At 37.9% G+C, this 19,201-nt stretch overlaps 1 protein-coding gene across 1 annotated transcript in view; it reads right to left on the bottom strand.

Annotated features, from left to right (window-relative positions):
• Window positions 1-19,201, bottom strand: part of LOC106464421 (dynein heavy chain 7, axonemal-like) — a 187,785-nt gene that overhangs the window by 26,873 nt on the left and 141,711 nt on the right. Inside the window, exons 37-41 of the mRNA XM_022392135.1 lie at window positions 13,904-14,234; window positions 13,331-13,448; window positions 10,687-10,772; window positions 10,054-10,196; window positions 2,149-2,315 (exon numbers count right to left, since the gene is read on the bottom strand). Of these exons, the coding sequence (XP_022247843.1) occupies window positions 2,149-2,315; window positions 10,054-10,196; window positions 10,687-10,772; window positions 13,331-13,448; window positions 13,904-14,234 (845 nt within the window). The remainder of the gene's footprint in view (window positions 1-2,148; window positions 2,316-10,053; window positions 10,197-10,686; window positions 10,773-13,330; window positions 13,449-13,903; window positions 14,235-19,201) is intronic.

Genomic DNA, 19,201 nt, shown 5'->3' with positions numbered 1-19,201 from the left:
GGGCTTGCCCTGAGACCAAGTGCTGAATGAAAAATAGACAGTCAGGGATACTTCAAACAGAGGGAGAAACATGTGTGAAGAGGTGTAGATCCAGTTTGGGTGGAGGTAATGGAATACAGATGGTGATAGGAAATGAGTTCAACCACTCATACAAAGATGAGAATGAAGGAAGAAACAGGAGAACCATTGAGATCAAAGAATCATATGAGGCTTCCCTTTGATTGTGCAAGGGAAACCAAGGTGTATATGAGTATGACCTAAAGGGATAAGAAGTCCCCTTGAAGTCATGTACACCAATCTGGAAATTGCAGATGCAGAACGAGTAGGATAGGTGCTAATCCCAGTGACAGCAAGGTCCATTGATATCAGACAGATGGAAGGAGGCTAATCTCAGCTGAGAATGAGCTGAAAACACCACCATGGTGAATAAGATATTGATAGGGAGTGAGGAGTTGCTGGAGGTGGTGACAAAAATAGTCTCGAAGAGAAGTGGGGCATAAATTGGAGTAGAATGAGAAAAGGAAACAAGATGAAGGTTGAATGGGGTAGGGAAATGTAAAGAAGATCAACAGTGGAAAGAATGTGTGACCTCAGGTACTCAATTCATGACAGGGAACGAAGGAAGAAGAGGAGATAAAGTGGTGGAGGGTCAGGTTGGGGTCAGTGTATAAATGATTAAAATGTGAGGATATACGATGGTCAGCCTCAGCCTGTGATTCAAACAAATAAGGAATATTATCGAATTGCAGGGCAAAGAAAGGAGCTAGGTGAAGGGCTCAAAGAACAGAAGAAAGAATTCAACTTGAGATAAGAGAATATCTCCACCCTACAACCTTCAGGAACAAGGAGACAAGTGAACAGGAAAAGTAGAAAGTGGAGATGGGAACAAGAATCACCTGTAAATTGCACTGGGGCATAGTGGAGTGCCTCAGGTGTGAGGTGAAGAAGGGAGAGGGAAAGAAGAAATGTAGTAAAAAGAATAAAGAAAGGATAGAAGTATTAGGGTATCAGATAGCAAAATTGACACAAAATGCCTGCCCCAAACATACAAATCTTGAAAGGATATGCAGAATGATAAAATTTAAGGAAATAAGAATCAGATTGACGAAAAGGAAGAGGCATAATATCATGGTAATGGAAGTGGTCCAGGAATGGTAAACAAAATTATTTAGGATTAGAATTAAGAAGTAGGGAACAGGAAAATAATAAAACAGGGAAATAAAAATAATGCACATACCTGCAAAACAAGGCAGAAAAACACGAGAAAGTTGAAGTTCCCAGGGCTGAAGCAGGAGAAGGAACAATAAAATTCGTCCTCTTCATTCACCACACAAATGCATGGAAGGAATGTCTGATAAAGAAGCTGATGCTGAAGTACCTGGCAGCATAAGAGAACCCACTATCTAATACACAATGGCCACCACCCCTTCCCTAGCAAATGTGCCTCCATAAGCAATCAAAATTTCATAACTTGTGTGAGGAAATTAGTCACTCACACATGTAATAAAAGACATTACATGAACAAGTGTTCATAATTTCAAGACGAAAAAAAGAAATCAAGTTCCTTCAACATAGAGAAAATTAGTGTGAAAAGAGGCTGTGTTGCCCTCTTATTGGTAGAGGGCTTTTGCTGCATAATAACATCATTATGCAGTAACACAAATCATGAGAAACCTCGTGAGTTTAGGTGGTAGTTGACAAAAGGCTAGTAGCATGAAAATCCCTAAGGCAGATGCATAGAGAAAATAGCTTTCTGTATGAAAAGGTGTGTATTGCCTTACAAATAAAATATATCATGTTGTTGTGGTTAATAACTTTACAGGGTAGAAAATTTTACAAGGTAAATGAATATCCTCATTTTCTATCTTGATCTAAGTTATGTACTTCTCAATATTTAGAAAAAGGGAACCTACTTATTAAGTCATGAAAGGTTTAATGTAAACTCACCAATGCTTCAGTCTATCTCTTATCTCACAATTTCTTTGGTAGTTTATCATGAATATTAATTTTCAATTGGAATTTTGCAAGTCGTTTTATCTTTTGTACATATTGACATATCAAGAATATATATATTTTTTAAAGACTGATTTTTTAAACAAATAAAATAATTTCACTCTAGTGATGGGGGGATGGATTTAGAATACCTACCCATCTTTTTACGTTTGTTGGCTTCTAAAGTTTCTTGTAAGTTAGCTAGTTTGGCTTGAACTTCTCTTAAAGAAGCTCGTTTTGTTTCTAGAGCTTCCATGGCTACTGCAAGTTCTGACTCAGCCTTGGCAAGTGCTTCTTTTTTAGGAGCTACAACTTTGGCAACTCTATATAAATATAATGAGAAAAACAGTACTAACAGTCATCATTCTAACAAGAAAAGTTTTCCTTTCAGTTTTATAATTGAGGAAATTATCAACAGAAACATTTTCTGATCAAAATTATATTCCAAAGAACTACAGGTTTCTTTTTTGTATGAATTAATATATGATAAAATTACATATGTATATAACCTATCGTTACAGTCTCTCAAAACAAAATGATATAAACTATTTTCAGAAATAAGTGGAGTGCAATAGGTACCTGGACTGAGTTATGTTTGAGAATTTTGGGCTTGACTGCAATTTTCAGAAGATTCAGAAAGATACAGTAAATTATACTAGCAGAGCTTGTTTATTTTAAAGATAGCTATGGAGAAGATGAAGCTATTAGAGTAAAAAAGTAGCAAATTAGGTGCTGTAATTTAGAAAGCAGGACAAAAAATGAATAGAGTTAGGGTAAATGATGCCTTGAGGGGTTCGAATGAGAGATCTGGATTTATAAGGGTGCACAGTAGTAAAAAGTTAAAGCTATAGAGAAAGGGTCAGTTTATATTCAGTTAGTCTTTAATGGATTTGACCTTTGGCTGCTTGCAGTAAGGAATAATATGATCAAAAGGTTTACATAGTGAGGGACTCTTATTAAGTATACTGATAAGCCATTTTTGGTGGTGAACACAGAAAGACTAAGACCAGAAATTAACATTTTCCTAAATTGAAAATGTATTTCCAATAATACATTCCTCCACTGACACTTATATCTATTACTCGGTCTCCAGGGTTTCATCTCTAAGCATTGGTATAATTTTTTCTCACTTGCTCCAGTCTTTTATACCTCACCCAATTACCCTTGGCAGTGATACTCATGATACTCTCCCCCTAGGTCAATGTGCCCTTTATCCTGCTACTGTATATAAGCACCTCATTCAGATAATGTTATTGCTTTTTTGAGACTGACTCCATCCCAGTCTCTAACACCAGCTCTTAGTGAGAAGCATGGGCGGGAGAGTGTCAGCGAAGGTAAGTATTATTGGAAATACATTTTCAATTTAGGAAAATGTTATCATCCAAAACATACTTACCTCCACTGACACTTATAGCTGGAATCCCACATTGAGAAGGAGGAAGGGCTGGTGATGGGATTATCCATACAGAAAGCATCTGCATAGATTATGGATGTTGGAATCATGGCAAGAAAGTAAGCAACACCCCAGACTCAGAGTGACAGAATCATGTATGCATTACTCACCAAAGCAACATAACTCATCTGGTCTGGAATTCTGAACATTCATCCTCACTCTCCAACTGAGTGTGCAAGGAGCATTTCACTTGCTCCCAGGATTATGAGGAGGAGATGCTCAACCAAGGACCCAGGATGGGACCACTCCACATTCATAATTATGAAGATATAGTGGACCCCTTTCATGAATAATGTACTGAGCAATTTACTTCAAAAGAATGGACATGCACACCCCAACCAGATAGCAGAGCGTCAAATCTTAACCAGTATTATGAGTAGGCTCCTGCGTAGGCTGGTACCACTTCTATCAACATCTGGGAAAAACATCCTGGGATCAGGGGAGGAGAGCCCCCAACTATGTCCTCTTCTCCAAGAGTGGAGGAATTCACTCTAACACTATGGAGGAAAAGCCTCTGTCCATCACCCCAGTGACTGGACTGGGTGTGGTAAGGACTCCCTAGCTCCACTAGTAGAATCTGTGGGGTAATACACATTGGAAACCCCTGAGGAACAGTGCTCTGTAAACAGTGCAATAGGTGAATGAAGTTCTCTAAATTTTTAAAAGCAAACTCACCCCAATTTATTCAATTCAATGATTGGCAGGGATGGGCAGGATCCATTTATGCTTTTCTCATGATAGTCCATAAGTAACAGTCCAGGATAGTATAGTAATACCACCTGGTAAGCTCCTAGGTGGTCTTATGGAACACCTCATTTTTACAGAGCCTATTGCAACCTGTATAAAGTATATTGAAATAGTGGTTGCTAATGTGGAATTGGATTGATCAAAGCACACCTGTCTAGGCAACAATCGCCATAGGGTGGATTCATTGAAAAAAGAGGTAAGAGATCCTGGAAAGTAGAGAGACAAGAGAAGTAAAAGAATACTCATCCCTCCCCATTATCTAGCATATGGGGTCAAAATGGCCAAAGGTGGTAAGTGAAAACTCTCTGAAAAAGAACTATTGGACCATGTGAACAATGTGAGAGAAAAGTATTGGGAGAAGTCCACATACCAGCCCACACGATGTACTCCAGGAGGCAACTCAATCGAGCAGCTAAAGACAAAGAAAGGTGATGAATCTGATGAGATGTGACTTGCAGAAGTTTCCTTGCCTGTAATGAAAGTCCAGAAAAAAGCAATATGGATCAATTTGTTAACCCACCTCTTCAAGGTAATCAGGAATAAATTGTGGGAAACTGTAGGATCCCAATGAATAAAAAGTCCACTTCTAGCACCTCAAAAGGAGTTAATGCAAGCCACATAACACCTCAGAGCTCTGACGGGACATAACAACCAATCAGGGTCTGAGCAGTCATAGAGGTGAGAAATAGCCAACAAATGAATTTGTGAGAGAGATTTATTCCCTTCCCTAGCTGCCAGAGTTTTATGAAGGAAGGACCTATCTGGGTATAGCAGGACATAAGTAGAAAGTAGAGTGATAAAGAGTCCTGTGCACATGTCCACAGGTCAGCAGCAACAAAAAATACACTTTAAGGGAAAGGTGATATATAGTACATGAGGCTCAAGACTCGAACAGACGTGGAGACAAAGCATGTTATACCACCTTAATATTTCAGTTAGGCAATTGAAAAGGCCTTTTGGGAGAAAAGACACAAAAGGATTTGAGAAAGCCAGATAGCAATGGGGACACAAATAATTTTCGACGTTTAGAATACCAAAAAGTAGTTGATAAAGCTGCTTTACATAAGGCTATAGTAGATGGAACTAGACCTTTGTCAAAGAACCAGGTCAAAAAACGAGATATGATTGGCACATTTGGGTGAAGTGGGTTTAATTTCCTCGTGAGACACCATTGGTGATAAGTGTGCTATTTCTGTTGATAAATGACCATTGTGGGTCTACACAGAGATTGAGACCAATACAAGGCCACTTTAGAAGTGAAACCTCAATACTGTGCAAAGTACTGCATAACTTCCATGCATGAAATTTGAGCTTTGGAATGTCTAGGTGTAGAATGTTGGATTAAGGTTGCCTCAACAGAAATGACCAAAGAGGAAGTGGCAGAGGTGGACACTCTTGAAGATACTGAAGAAGAGGAAATCATTGTTGGACCAACAAATCCATGGCTACCAACAGCACTCAACAAGGAGTGGATCAAACCATAGCCAAAACTCTGGGTAACAAATGAATCGGAGGGGGAGGGTAGGCATGGAGGTGCAATCCTGTCCAGTCTTGACTGAATTCATCTATTGCAAAAGCCCGAGGATGAGGTACTAGGGACCAAAACGCCTGTAGTTCAGAGTTCCATTGAGTGGCAAATGAATCAATCATCAGAGTCCTGAACTGAATGCAAATTCATCAGAAAATATTGCGATGTAGCATCCATTCAGTCATGCCAAGACAGATGATCTGCTATTAAATTAATCACCCACAGAACATGACAAGCTAGAATGCATGCTCCCTTTATTGGAACTATAAGATACCACCATGGAATTGTTGCAATGAAACATGAAAATTTTTCTCTTAAATAGAACTAGACCTTGAGCTATTGCCCAATGAACAATGAGGGGGTGGTATAGGAACACTGATGATGTGTTGTTCCAATTCAAACACTACTCAAGATCTAAAATGTTGCTCCTGAATAAGGAGACTGGATGATCCAGCGGATCACAGTTCATGATCCATTGGTCATGCAGCATCAATGGAAGGGATCACATATGTGCTCATCCCAAAAGAATTAGAGATTTGAGGGATGCCATATCCCAAAAAGAGAGAGATAACCATCTGTGCAGTTGGGGAATGAGACATGGGTAAGAGTCCGACTGCCCAATCCTTAGCATATAGCTGGATGGGAGTTGGTTGACTTAAAAATGTGTTGAAAAAGACACCCAAATGGACAATGTATTGATTCAGTATGAGAATGGATTTCTTGGCTCTGATAAGAAATCTAGCCTTGGTGGCTTCTGAAAGGAGAATCTGGTTGTGCAATTCCACCAACTGACGAGATGGTGCCAGTCGTCCAAATAATGGTGTGTACAGAGGACCAAAGCATGAAGGTGACTAAAAAAAGCTTATACGACACTGCAGAAAACATGTGGTGCAGATGCTAGGACATAGGGCAGATTTCTGGACTGTAGAACCTGACCCTTGTGCATGAAATGTATATAGCAGCGGAATGACTTTGCTATGAGAATGTGCAGATAGGCATTGGCAACATCAACTTTGGTCATCCACAAACCTGATGAAAAATGCCATCATAGGCTGAGGAAGGACTCCATTGTGAACCTGGGAAAATCTAAGAATTGGTTAAGATGAGAAAAATCAATGATTGGATGCCAATTTCCTGTATTCTTGGGCATGACAAATAAAAGGGAATAAAACTCCGGAAGAACGGGATCTACTTTCTCTACCATCCCTTTGATCAACAACTCCCTCATAAACCTGGAACAAAGATCCACACTCTGCAATCAGTTGGAGGTGGTTGGGAGGATAATAGAGGTGAAGATGTGAAATGAATGACCAACTGCAATACAAGAACCAGAAGTACCCATGGATCTGTGGTGAAGAAAATCCAGATGTCAAGTAAATGCTGTAACTATGCTCCCATGGAACCCACTGTCATAGGGTAGTCACTGATGTCGCTGTTGACAGTCTTCCTGAGCAGAGGAGCCTCTGAGATAAGGATGGAATCTATTTTGGGTACGAACAGATCGAGGAGACGAAGCCAAGGATTGAGACATATGATTAGCACTAGCACCATGACTTCCAGTAGGAGCCAAAGAAAGTCGAGAGGCCAACGACAAAAAGGAAGAATGGAAACAGGGGACATGAATCCATGATTCCAATGCCTCTGGAATGTTTGCAAAGTTCAAGGGACAAAGAAAAGGAGCCTCAAGTAACTTACGGAGGGTGGCAGCAGGTAAACAAACTCCCTCCAACAAGGCGAGAATTGGCTAGTACAAACCAGAAACACTGACATATTATTAGGAAGGAACGGTGGGAAGTGGGTGAAAGGAGGTAAGTTCCTATCGGAAATACATTTTCAGTGTAAGAAAATGTTAACTTCAAAAATGATACTACCTCTTCTCACCCAAAGATAGAATCCCACATTGCAAAGGTGGAGAGGCTGATGAAGGCATGACAGTATTCAATCAAGTATTCAAAAGAAAGTATAACTGTGGAGTATAGCACTATTTCTGGAATAGGTATGCTCTTCGCCCAGTAACGAACAAAGTAATACATATAGGGCACAATGTAATAGGCAGGCACAAGATGGAGATGTACAGCACTGTTCTGTGGAGAAAGGCTGTATAATTATGACGTGAAACAGGAGAACATGGACAAAAATTGAATGTTTATTGTGTAACTGGTAATGGGCATATAGGTGAAGGCCCTTCCATTCTTGACAGAAAGCATCGACCACCAGAGCTGAGGGGTGAGGAACTGGAGATAAAAAGGAAGGAAGTTTGGCATTCCAGTGAGTGGGAAATGCATATATATGTGGTGTTCCCAGTTGAGAACACACCCACAGAAATACCTGAGGACGAAGGGTCCACTTCATGGGATTGGGATGGGATAAGCAAACGGCCACAAGATTCATAATTCTGAGAATATGACATGCCAGAATCGCCATGTCATGGTTGTTGGCCTAGTACAGAGTCTGAAAACACAGAGATCTGGACTTGGTTCCCCCTTGCTTGGTGATATAGCTGATAACAGTGGAATTATCAGAATGAACCACAACCACCCACACTTGTAGGAGTGGAAGAAAATGATACAGAACCTGATGAACTGCCAAAGATTCCAGGATGTCGATATGGAGAGTAACCTCCTCGACTGAACACCAACACAAATCGAGGAAAGCCCCCCAAACCACCAAGGAAGCATCTGTAAACAGATGAGACTTGGGACGAGGCAAAGGAATGAGAATCACCACTGTGGTCAAGTCCCTGTCGAACCACCAAGCAAGGTTGGCCCTGATCCCAAGTTGGAGGATGATGGGATGATCCAATGGATTATTGGAGAAATTCCATTGGTCAAGAAGCATCCAATGAAGGGAATGCATGTGCCACAACCCAAGGGAATGAGCTACCAAGGAAGCCCACATTCCCAAAAGAGATAGAAATAGAACCTCTTGTTCAGGGAGAGAAGGAGAAGGTAGGGCTTTCGTGACTGCCTGCTCCATATCCTGAATACGAAGTGGAGAAGGCTGGGCCTGACTGAGATGGGAATTGAAGAGAACCCCCAAATGAATAAAATCCTGTGTGGGGGTAATAAAGGGCTTCTCCAATTTGATTAAAAACCCCACCTGAGCAGCTTCTCGAATGACTGACTGGGCATGGGAAAAGGCGAGCAGTAGCCAGTAATCCATGTAATGGTGAGTCCGAAGACCCAGTGAGTGAAAGTGATATGCAAAAGAGCATACCATTAAAAAAAACACATATGGAGCTGAAGAAAGACCAAATAGCAGCATCCAGAACTGGAAAAGAGAACCCTCTTAGATGAAATGAAAAAAATAATGTGACACTGGCGCAATTGGAATATGAAGATAGGCATCTGTCACGTTGAACTTGGTCATCCAAAGTTCTGGGGGAAAAATTCCACTGAAGTGAGAGGCAGGACTCCATGGGGAAATGAGGTGTCTCAAGATAGGTATACAGCCAGGACACATCTATGATGGGTCTCCAATCTCCCATGTTTTTGTAGACAACAAATTGATGAGAGTAAAATCCTGGTTGAGTGGGCACACCCATTTGAAAACTCTTTTGTATAGCAGGTCTCAAACAGACTGGATGAGGTATGATCCCAAGGAAGAAGGAAGGAGATCTGGGAAGTGATAGAGAGGGAGTGGAACTGAAGGCAAAAATCTGCAGAAGGAACCTGTAGAACCCATGGAACTGTCAGGATGTGTAGTCAAAAAGACACTTAACTATAAATATAGAGAAAGTACTCAACACTAACAAACTAACAAAACTTAGAAATTTGTAGAGCTTACAAAGTATGTAAAAATAATAAACTTGCAAAACTATGAAATTCAATCTAAAATATAAAACAGTAAGCAACATCCAAAGTATAAAACTACTAAAGGAACTCAGAAGATAAAAAGACCCTTAAATATTAAACATAAAAGTCCACCCAAAAAAACCTATAAGGCAACAGAAGTAAAACCTACCCTGAAGAACATGAGAATAAACAGGTACCCAGTTAACAATAACAAATTTTAACTCAAATCTACTCCAAAATTAGATGTGAATAGTTGTAAAAAAAAGGAATATACAAACTAAATAACATAAACAGGGTAAAGAAGTAAAAATAATGAACCAACACACCAACAAAATTAGCCGAAGGTACAATTACCCAAACAGTAACGATCGTACAAATCCAGCACAACATTTGTTTAGAGCAAAAGAAATTGTATACATTTATTTTTAAACACCTGTTATAAGCTATCACTCATCTTCACAATTCGTATTTAGAATTGAAAGCTTCTTTTAGTTCTGTTAACTAACTTGTTATTTCTGCTTTTCCTAGTATTCACTAACCTGTCATAGGCTTCCATAGCTATCACCCATCTACACAATCCCTCTGCAGCAGTGGAAGCTGCTTTTATTTTCTCTGGATCAAAGTCAGCATTTGAAGTGTATTTATCTCTAATAGTTTTAACTGACTTAACAGGGATGTTGTCCTATAAAATAAAACATAATTTTTACTACCAATACAAAAGCTACTACTTTTTGCAGACAAAATAATATGTCTTATACAGCCTACCCCCTCTGTTACCCAAACAATACAAATGATAAACCAAAATGCTTTCTTTACACTAATAACATAAGAACTGTAAACATTGTTTTGTAAGTTAATAACACAAAAGATATAAAAATAATTACTCATACACTAAATCAAACAACTAATACAAAAGCAATCTGGACTAACAAATGAAACAAAACAGCTGCCCATAAGTTTTACAAAACAAACTGAACTTTTTGTATGGATCACAAAAAGAAACCTAAAGGAATTCCCTAAATTCTAACTGCTTATAAAACACTACTAAAACTTGTTATATCACAATTGTAAAATTATATTTAAAAACGTTTGTTACTCTAAAATATCAAAAGCTGTGACCTAAAAAACATAAGTTATGCAAATTATTATAGATCTATTGTTTGTTTGCCTACCTTGTCATAGTTTGTTAAGCTTTCTAAAAACTTCATATCTCCAAGAAGACGCTTAGAAGGTCCCCAGAAATCTTCTACCATTTTGCCTATGAAAGCAAAAGTCTGACAAGATTAGATGGTAAATAAATTTAAGACACAATAATTAATCTTAAAAATAAAACATAAAATGTTTAGTTTCCAAGATGTTTTAAACATCATTTTACATTATTTATGGTATATTCTATATGCCATAAGAAATAAATAAAATAAAGTAAAATTAAGCAGTGTCACATCAAAATATTGAATCAAGTTGCTTCTTGAGTTTTTTGTTCTTTTTAACACAAACCCACAGTGGGATATCTGCTGTGTCTACCATAGGAAATCAAACCCCGGAATTTAGCATTGCGACAAATTTAAATAAACATATATAATTATCTCATGGAAAAGTACTGATAGCCTGCTTTTAACCTCTTCTGAGAATCTTAGTTCAATTAAGCATGATAAATTACATGGTGTTAAGTTGAAGTTGGTAGTCAATATACATTTTGCAAATTTATGGGTGATTAGGTTGCTAAGTTGTAATGAAGCATCAGATAATCAGGATACAAGTAAAAAAAAAAACTCTGCATTGTTTTTGAAGGACTGATATTAGCCATCCCTACATTTACTTCCTTTTTTGAAAAGTTTTTTTTAGTTGTTTGCTTGTTTTTTTAATGCAGTGTTTCAACAGACATAAGAATGTTGTACTTATAACTAAGTTCTAAATACAGTGAGGTTCCAACTGTAATATTTATTGTTTATCTATTATTGGATAGAAATTCCTGTTTCATCCTGGATGTAGGTTTTTTAAAGGAAGACCTAATTTCTGTAACAAAGCTAACTTGAATGGAGTAATGATAACATCGTTTACAATAGAATTATGAATTTTCTTTTAATTACTATTAGTTAATAATACTTATAAAAGTGGAAATTCTGTTTGAAACTATGTCACCTCAGTGAAATTGGTTAACACCATTGTTTTGGTTTTTGGGTTATCATGTAATAAATAAAGAAGAAGAAGAAATTCAAACTTTTTGCTATGATATTTACGACATTTCCAGAACTTGTGACCCAGTCATTACATAGATATTGTTATAAAAGGTAACACTGTACAGCAATGTTCCTTCTAATTTTTTCAATCCATGTGCAGAATAAATTTTTTCATGTGCACCAGTATCAAGGCAATGCTACCAGTTAGTTATTTGGGCTTTAGGCCTATCGACTGCCAGGGTCATTAAGGCCATCAACGTGTTGAGATTACTCACCATTACTGAGGATGTATGTGGCTGGAATAATGAAGTGCTTGGCAATTGATTTGTTGTTGTGCAGCTGCACAGCCTAGAGGGAACACTGCTGTATAGTATTGTAAAGTTCTGATGATTTATTGAGGAGATATTTAAAATACCATTTTCATGAACAATCTGAGCCATCCCTTCATAGTGCCTATTTGATATAACCAATCATCACTCTGATTTTCATAAGAAGTTATATGTACACAGTGATAATATGAGATGTATGAAAAGTAAATAATTCACATGATTTTGAAAAACCAGGAAATGACAAAATCTGCTATGGTTAAGGGCTGAACCCAGCATTCTTGGTTCTCTCTGAACTACCCTGACTCAAGTACCAAGCAGCTAACTCTCATCCTGACCACTAAACCTTTCCCTGTTTTAGGTCATTTAGTAGTTTCTTGGTTCTCTCTGAACTACCCTGACTCAAGTACCAAGCAGCTAACTCTCATCCTGACCACTAACCCTTTCCCTGTTTTAGGTCATTTAGTAGTTTCTGTGGATACACTTATTTGTCTACTTACCCAAGTAGGCATGAGTGAAAAATTAGTGCAATGTTTAAATGAAAATATACAGAATTAATAGAAAAATTTGTTGTATCTACACGAACATTTACATAGTTGGTTTTACTTATCTCTGTTCAGTTTAGATAACCCTCATAGGTAGGATTATCAGGATATTTAGAAGTCTGTCTATATTGGGGCTCAAATTTAGGATCCTCACTCACAATAGTACTACATAACAGTGCTTTATTATCAAAGCTATTAGGCCCCAGGTCTCAAATATCTAACTGTTATACCGATTTACAATGTATTTTCAAAAATCTCAAATACTACAAATAATTACAACTTTCAGATAGGTTTACATTGATGTTTTAGTACAAAAATTACTTTAGGTACTAATAATTTTCAGAACAGTTTGAGAAGAATTCTTAATTGATATCCCTTAAGAATGTAACTCTTGGCAATACTTCCACTTTCAAAAGTCACGAATATCAGTTGGCTTGATATCTTTCACACCATAAATGTTTGCCAAACTTATACTTTTCAAAAAAGTTCTAAATTGGTTCTTTTCAGGACAGAAATTCTGTAAATAAACTACTATTTCTAGAAGAGTCCAAGATAATGTTGGTTTAATACTATTCCTGATGGTCTGGATTAACCTTTAGGCTACAAACACATACTACTTACAAAAGGTTCTTAGTATAGCTGCATATATACATTTCTGGATATAAAATTCTACAAATATAAAAAATATCTACAAGACTTAAAAAAAAAAAGCAGTCATACTAGATATCCCTTAGAAAAAATATATATATTGCTGTCAGTACATACCACTTCCAGAAGGGTCAGGAATACGGTCTGGCTTGATACCTTTCAGGATACAAATTGCTTCCATAACAAGCTTAACCCCTGCAGGAGGACTCTTCATAGTTTTTACAATAGTAATATCCTAAAATTAAATTAAAAATTTAAAAGGAATATAAAGTCTAAGATAAAAGATAGTATTCAACATAAATTCTTAAGCCGGTATTGATATGATCAAATACATGTAAAAACATAAAAATTACAGAAAATGATAGTGTTTGTGAAATTAACAAAATGATCCATTAACATATATTAAGTTTAATAACATGTAACAATGTGTTAAAAATAAAATGCACGATATATCAACATCACTATCTAATTAATAATAATTAAAAGTAAAAAGTGTTTAAAACCATGAGTTTAGATGAAATACATATATAAAATTATCAAAATACAGAATTTATTGTATTCTTAATACCAATAACAATATTGACAAATGGTTAGATGATATTAAGTCTTTATATAATAATATATTAGAGTTAAGTATGAATGTGTTATAACAAAGTAACTGAATAGGAATATTTTTCTAGATAGACTTACAGCTGGGGTTAATGTGTTGAGTGCTGCCAAAGCAGCTTCTAATATTGGCACTGCTTCTGCTAAATCAGTATCACATTCATTTTTAATGGCCTGAGCAGCTTCAGCCTGCTCATTTGCAATAGCCTCATCAGCTTTCACCACCCGCTCCACTTCAGCAACTTCTGCTGATTCTTTTTCTACCACAATCATGATCTCATCAACTTGTTGACTAGCAATTACCAGTTGTGGTTGGAGTTCAGTAAGTTCAGTCTGCATTAGAGATACCTGGCTAGCAGCATGAGCCAACTTTTCTAGCCCAACCTCATAACGTCGTTTTTGTTTCATCACAATCCTAAGGCAAATGTTAATAAGACTTTAAATTGATGATAATTATTTGATTTAACTGATTTTTATGCCAACATTTTAAAAATCAAATAAAATAAAATATTTGGTGTTGCTTAAGCTTATACAATTAAAAAACATTACTTACACTATTTCATCAATTTTTTGTCAACTTTTAGTTATTATAAAAGTCTATCATTTACTGGGACTAACAATGTTTCAAATGCAAAACAAACACACTGAAAAGTCTGTACATCCTACATATGTTTCTTATGATCAGACAGATGTGCGATGATAATAAGCTGGCAAACAATGATTTATAAGCATAACAGTGATATATTTTAGGGGAACATAGTATGTTTTAACAGAACAATGGTCTGCCCTCTTTAGGTATGATCTCCAGCTAAGCAATACACGGTTTATATATAAGGACAGAGACAAAAGACACAAGGATTTAATGTAACAGAAATGATGTCACAAGGTGATAGGATTATAGACAAAGGTCAAGGTGAAATATACAAGCAGTGAATAAACTTAGCCAAATACAGCTGATGTTGCTAGGGCCATTATCACAGTTTAGTGAAACATCTCTTACTTTGATGATTCAACAGTTTCTAAACATTTTCTTTTCTTTTTCAGTTTTGGTTTGGTGTAAAAGAAAAATTTTATCCTAAAGCATTTTGTGTAATTGATGACATGTTGAAACTCACATCTGCGCATGTGACCTTGGTGACCTTTGTGCCATATTTTCAAGAGCATTTGTCCTATATATTTCTTCTCACATTTGCATGAGATACTGTATGTGCCTTGCTTTTGTTCCTTTAGTAGGGGTTATTTCAAGTTAGGTAGTAAGGTGTTAACTTATGTGATCTTTTATATACAGTTTTCACATCAATGCTCAAGTTATTAAATAGACTGGTAATCTCATTAGCAAATTTTGGCACTAAAGGGAATGAAACTAGTTTGTTATGCTTTATGTTCTAGATAGGGGAAAGGCTAGAGCTTTTTACATTTTTGAAGTTTAATAAAAGCTCTATATATGATATTGGGGTTGAAACCTCTAGATAGTGCTACATTCTTTAAGTAATTCCAGTCAATTTAAATATTTTCTTTCTGGGTACAAAGTGGTATAGCACAGTTTGCATAGCTGAAGTAGGAGGATATTTTATGTGACAGGTGGTGATTAGATCTTAGGTGTGTGGTGGTAGGGTAACAGCATGAGGTCACTTTATTGTTTTCTCTTTTCGCATTAACATCTAAAAATAGAAGACAGCTGTTAGATTCTACTTCATGTATGAAAATTATGGCATTAAGTCTTAAGTGGTTTAAGAACGTATTGAAATTAGATAGATTATCTTTCTCATGTCACCATATACTAAAAATACCATCAAAATATCTTAACTAGATTTCAGGTTTTTTATGTGTGTGAATTTATTACCAAACAGTTCTTCTAGAACAGACATGTATAGGTCACTGAGTAGAGGAGAAATGGGGGATCTCATTGCTAGTCCAATATTCTGTTTATAAAACTAACCTTCATAGGTAAAATAAGTGTTGTTTTCATAGTATTCTGTGAGGTTGAGAAAGTGGTCTATTACAGGACTGTCTTGTTATACTTTTTCGCTTAAACGGTGTAAGGTCTGTTCGACAGGTATAGAGGTAAAGAGAAATTTTATGTCCGAAGACACTGAAATATCTTCTTGGTTTAATTGAAAGTTTTTGATTATATTTATAAAATCTTGCAATCTTTGAGAATAGTGGTTATTTAAAGTATGAGGTTTCATCTGTTGACTAAGAATTTAGCACAGTTTTGTATTAATGAGTCTATGGAGAATACTAAAGGTCTGAAGGGAAAGTTATCTTCATAGATTTTAAGCAAGGGAATAAAAATGTTGGGAATGATAGCGTATGTAGAATAATAGAAGTTTTTGTTAGTAGTGAAAACAGGGCAACTTTTAACCAGTTTTTCAATGTTTGTTTAATGTTAATAAGGTATAACATCTGTCATTGGGTAAGGTGTAGACCCCTGTTTTGTAATGTGTTTTATCTGCAACTACAGTACAATTGCCTTTGTCAGCTCTCTTGTATGTGTAGTATGTTCCCTCCAAAATAAATCCCTTTATTAAGCTATAAATCATTATTTGCCAACTTATTATTATCATACTAACATAATGTGCTTTCTTACTCAAGTACACAAGAATGAACTCGCTGCAATTGATTATTACATAAAATAAATGTGGACAATAAATAGGAATTGTTCAGAACGTAACCATCCTCAGGGAGTTTGAGAGTGGTCCTGGGTATCACTAATTTTCTAGTATTTATACTAACTGAAATTTTACCTGGCTAAAATCAGTTTTCTGTTGCTCACTAACTGACATAAGCCAGATTACAAAGAACAAAACCAAAGTATTATGGACATATTCCAAGAGTATCATAGTGTGTGAAATGGTATAATTCTGTAAAATAAGAGCAGTTGTCTAAAAGTTTACAAGATTCCTAACTTAGCTGTGTGATTTTTGAACTTCTTTATTTTACAGAGGGTTGAGTAGATATATTGAAACGATTTTGAATATGCATATCAACAAGTCCTGTGACAATCACTTTTTTTTAGAGAAAGATAAGTAAGAGCTTTTTCAATATAAAATATGCATACACAGATCATAAAGACGCATTTTTGATCATCACTTTAGAATTTCCAAGATGCAAATATATCTTGTATTTACTGGTACTGGAAAACAATGGAATATGGATTAACTTTGGGCACCATTACCATCCAGATAACTCTGCTATTGCCTGGTCCAAAGTCCAGGATGAGAAAGGAGGATGGTTGGGCACGGGGCTAGCAACTCCATCCCATAAAAAACAGAAACTGCAACAACAACTTCATCCCAGCAGCTGCCTGGACGGGAAGACTCGTCTTCAGCAGGGCCCATGACGCGGACTGGTGAAAGCCTTCGGGAAGCCAGCTCGGCGACAAGTCTTCTTACGACCAAGGCCAAGACCAGGATAGGGACCTGGAACACCAGAACCCTGTATGAGAGTGGCAAGTCTTCACAAGTGGCCAGCGAGATGAGAAGATACAACATCACGGTTCTCGGCTATATGAGACTCGATGGAATGGAAGTGGCCAGACCAGACTGTCTTCAGGTGAAACCATCATTTACTCCGGACATGAAGACGCGGACCATGACCACACCCAAAGAGTCGCGCTACTACTTGCGTCAGAGGCTACAAGGGCATTGATGGCATGGGAACCCTTCTCAGCAAGACTTATGTCAGCAAGATTTAACTCCAAGGGCAGGAAGATAACCATCATCCAATGCTATGCACCAACCAATGCGGCAGATGAAGAAGAAAAAGAAGACTTTTACAGTTCCTTGCAGTCCCTTTTGACCGGACTCCAAGAAGAGACCTGAAGATCGTGATGGGCGACTTGAATGCTAAGGTGGGAGACAACAACACACACAGAGAACTCATCACGGGCAGACATGGCATAGGCACCTGCAACGAGAACGGAGAGTTTTTTATAGACTGCTGTTCTTTCAATGACCTAATCATAAGTGGCACCATCTATCCTCACAGGAAGATCCACAAGACCACTTGGACATCACCAAATGGGAAGACGGACAACCAGATCGACCACTTCACCACTGACCGCAAGTGGAGACAAAGTCTGCTGTATGTCAGAGCAGAGCTTGTGGCAACACTGAAGACCAAGCTGAGATCCTCCTGTGACTCTTCAGGCAGACCACACCATAAATTTAACATTCAGTTTTTGAAAGATGGCAAGAAAAAAGAAGAGTTCAACTGTGAAGTCAGAAACAGTTTTGAGATGCTGACAGATCTGGTAGAAGAGACAATAGAGAACCACTGAGCTGAATTACAGAAGACCTGGAAGACTGCTTGTACCAAAGTACTGGGGAAGAGGCAGAGGGAGCAGAAGGAGTGGATGTCGAAAGAAACATGGGAGAAGATAGAGAGGAGAAGAAAACTGAAGCAGAAGATTAATAGATGTCAGGACCAACAAGTGAAGGGAGACTTAAGAGCAGAGTACTGGGAAACAAACCGAGAAGTGAAAAGAAGTGCAAGACATGACAAGAGACAATACATACAAGGTTTGACAGAGGAGGCAGAAGCTGCAGCTAGTCAGAATAACATGAAGAGACTCTATGAAAGCACACATGCCTTGTCAAGGAAGAGCTTCAACCTAAGTAAGCCAGTCAAGGACAAACAGGGAACAACCATCACAAGCGATGTAGAACAGAGAGCACAGTGGGTAGAGCACTTTGAGGAGATTCTGAACCGACCACCACCACCAGCTCCTCCTGATATACCTCCAGCAGAGGAGCCCCTACGTGTCAACACCAACCCACCAACCAAGGCACAGATCATTGAAGCCATCAAGTCCTTGAAGAACGGCAAGGCAGCAGGTCCTGATGGCATCCCGCCGGAAGTTCTCAAGACAGACGCGGCAGCAGCAGCAGAGACACTACATCCTCTCCTGCAGAAGATTTGGGAACAGGAGCAAGTGCCACCAACTGGAAGCTTGGGTACCTAGTGAAGCTGCCCAAGAAAGGAGATCTATCCCAGTGCGGCAACTGGCAAGGAATCATGCTGCTGTCCATCCCCAGCAAGGTGCTGACTAGAATCATCTTGGAGAGACTGAAAGAGGCGCTAGACAAAAGACTGAGATCAGAGCAGGCAGGATTTAGACAAGATAGATTGTGTACAGACCACATCGCCACTCTGCGCATCATCATCGAGCAGTCCATCGAATGGCAGTCTCCTCTGTATACGACCTTCGTTGACTTTGAAAAAGCCTTCGACAGCGTCGACAGGGAAATGATTTGGAAGCTGATGCAGCACTACGGAATTCCTCCGAAGCTCATCAGCATCATCCAGCAGCTCTATGAGGACTCATCCACCCAGATCATCCACAATGGAAAGCTGACAAGCCTCTTCCCAGTGAAAACC

This window comes from Limulus polyphemus, unplaced genomic scaffold, assembly GCF_000517525.1.
Source record: "Limulus polyphemus unplaced genomic scaffold, Limulus_polyphemus-2.1.2 Scaffold1647, whole genome shotgun sequence".
Lineage (NCBI taxonomy): Eukaryota > Metazoa > Arthropoda > Merostomata > Xiphosura > Limulidae > Limulus > Limulus polyphemus.
This window is presented reverse-complemented; position numbering and strand designations above follow the sequence as displayed.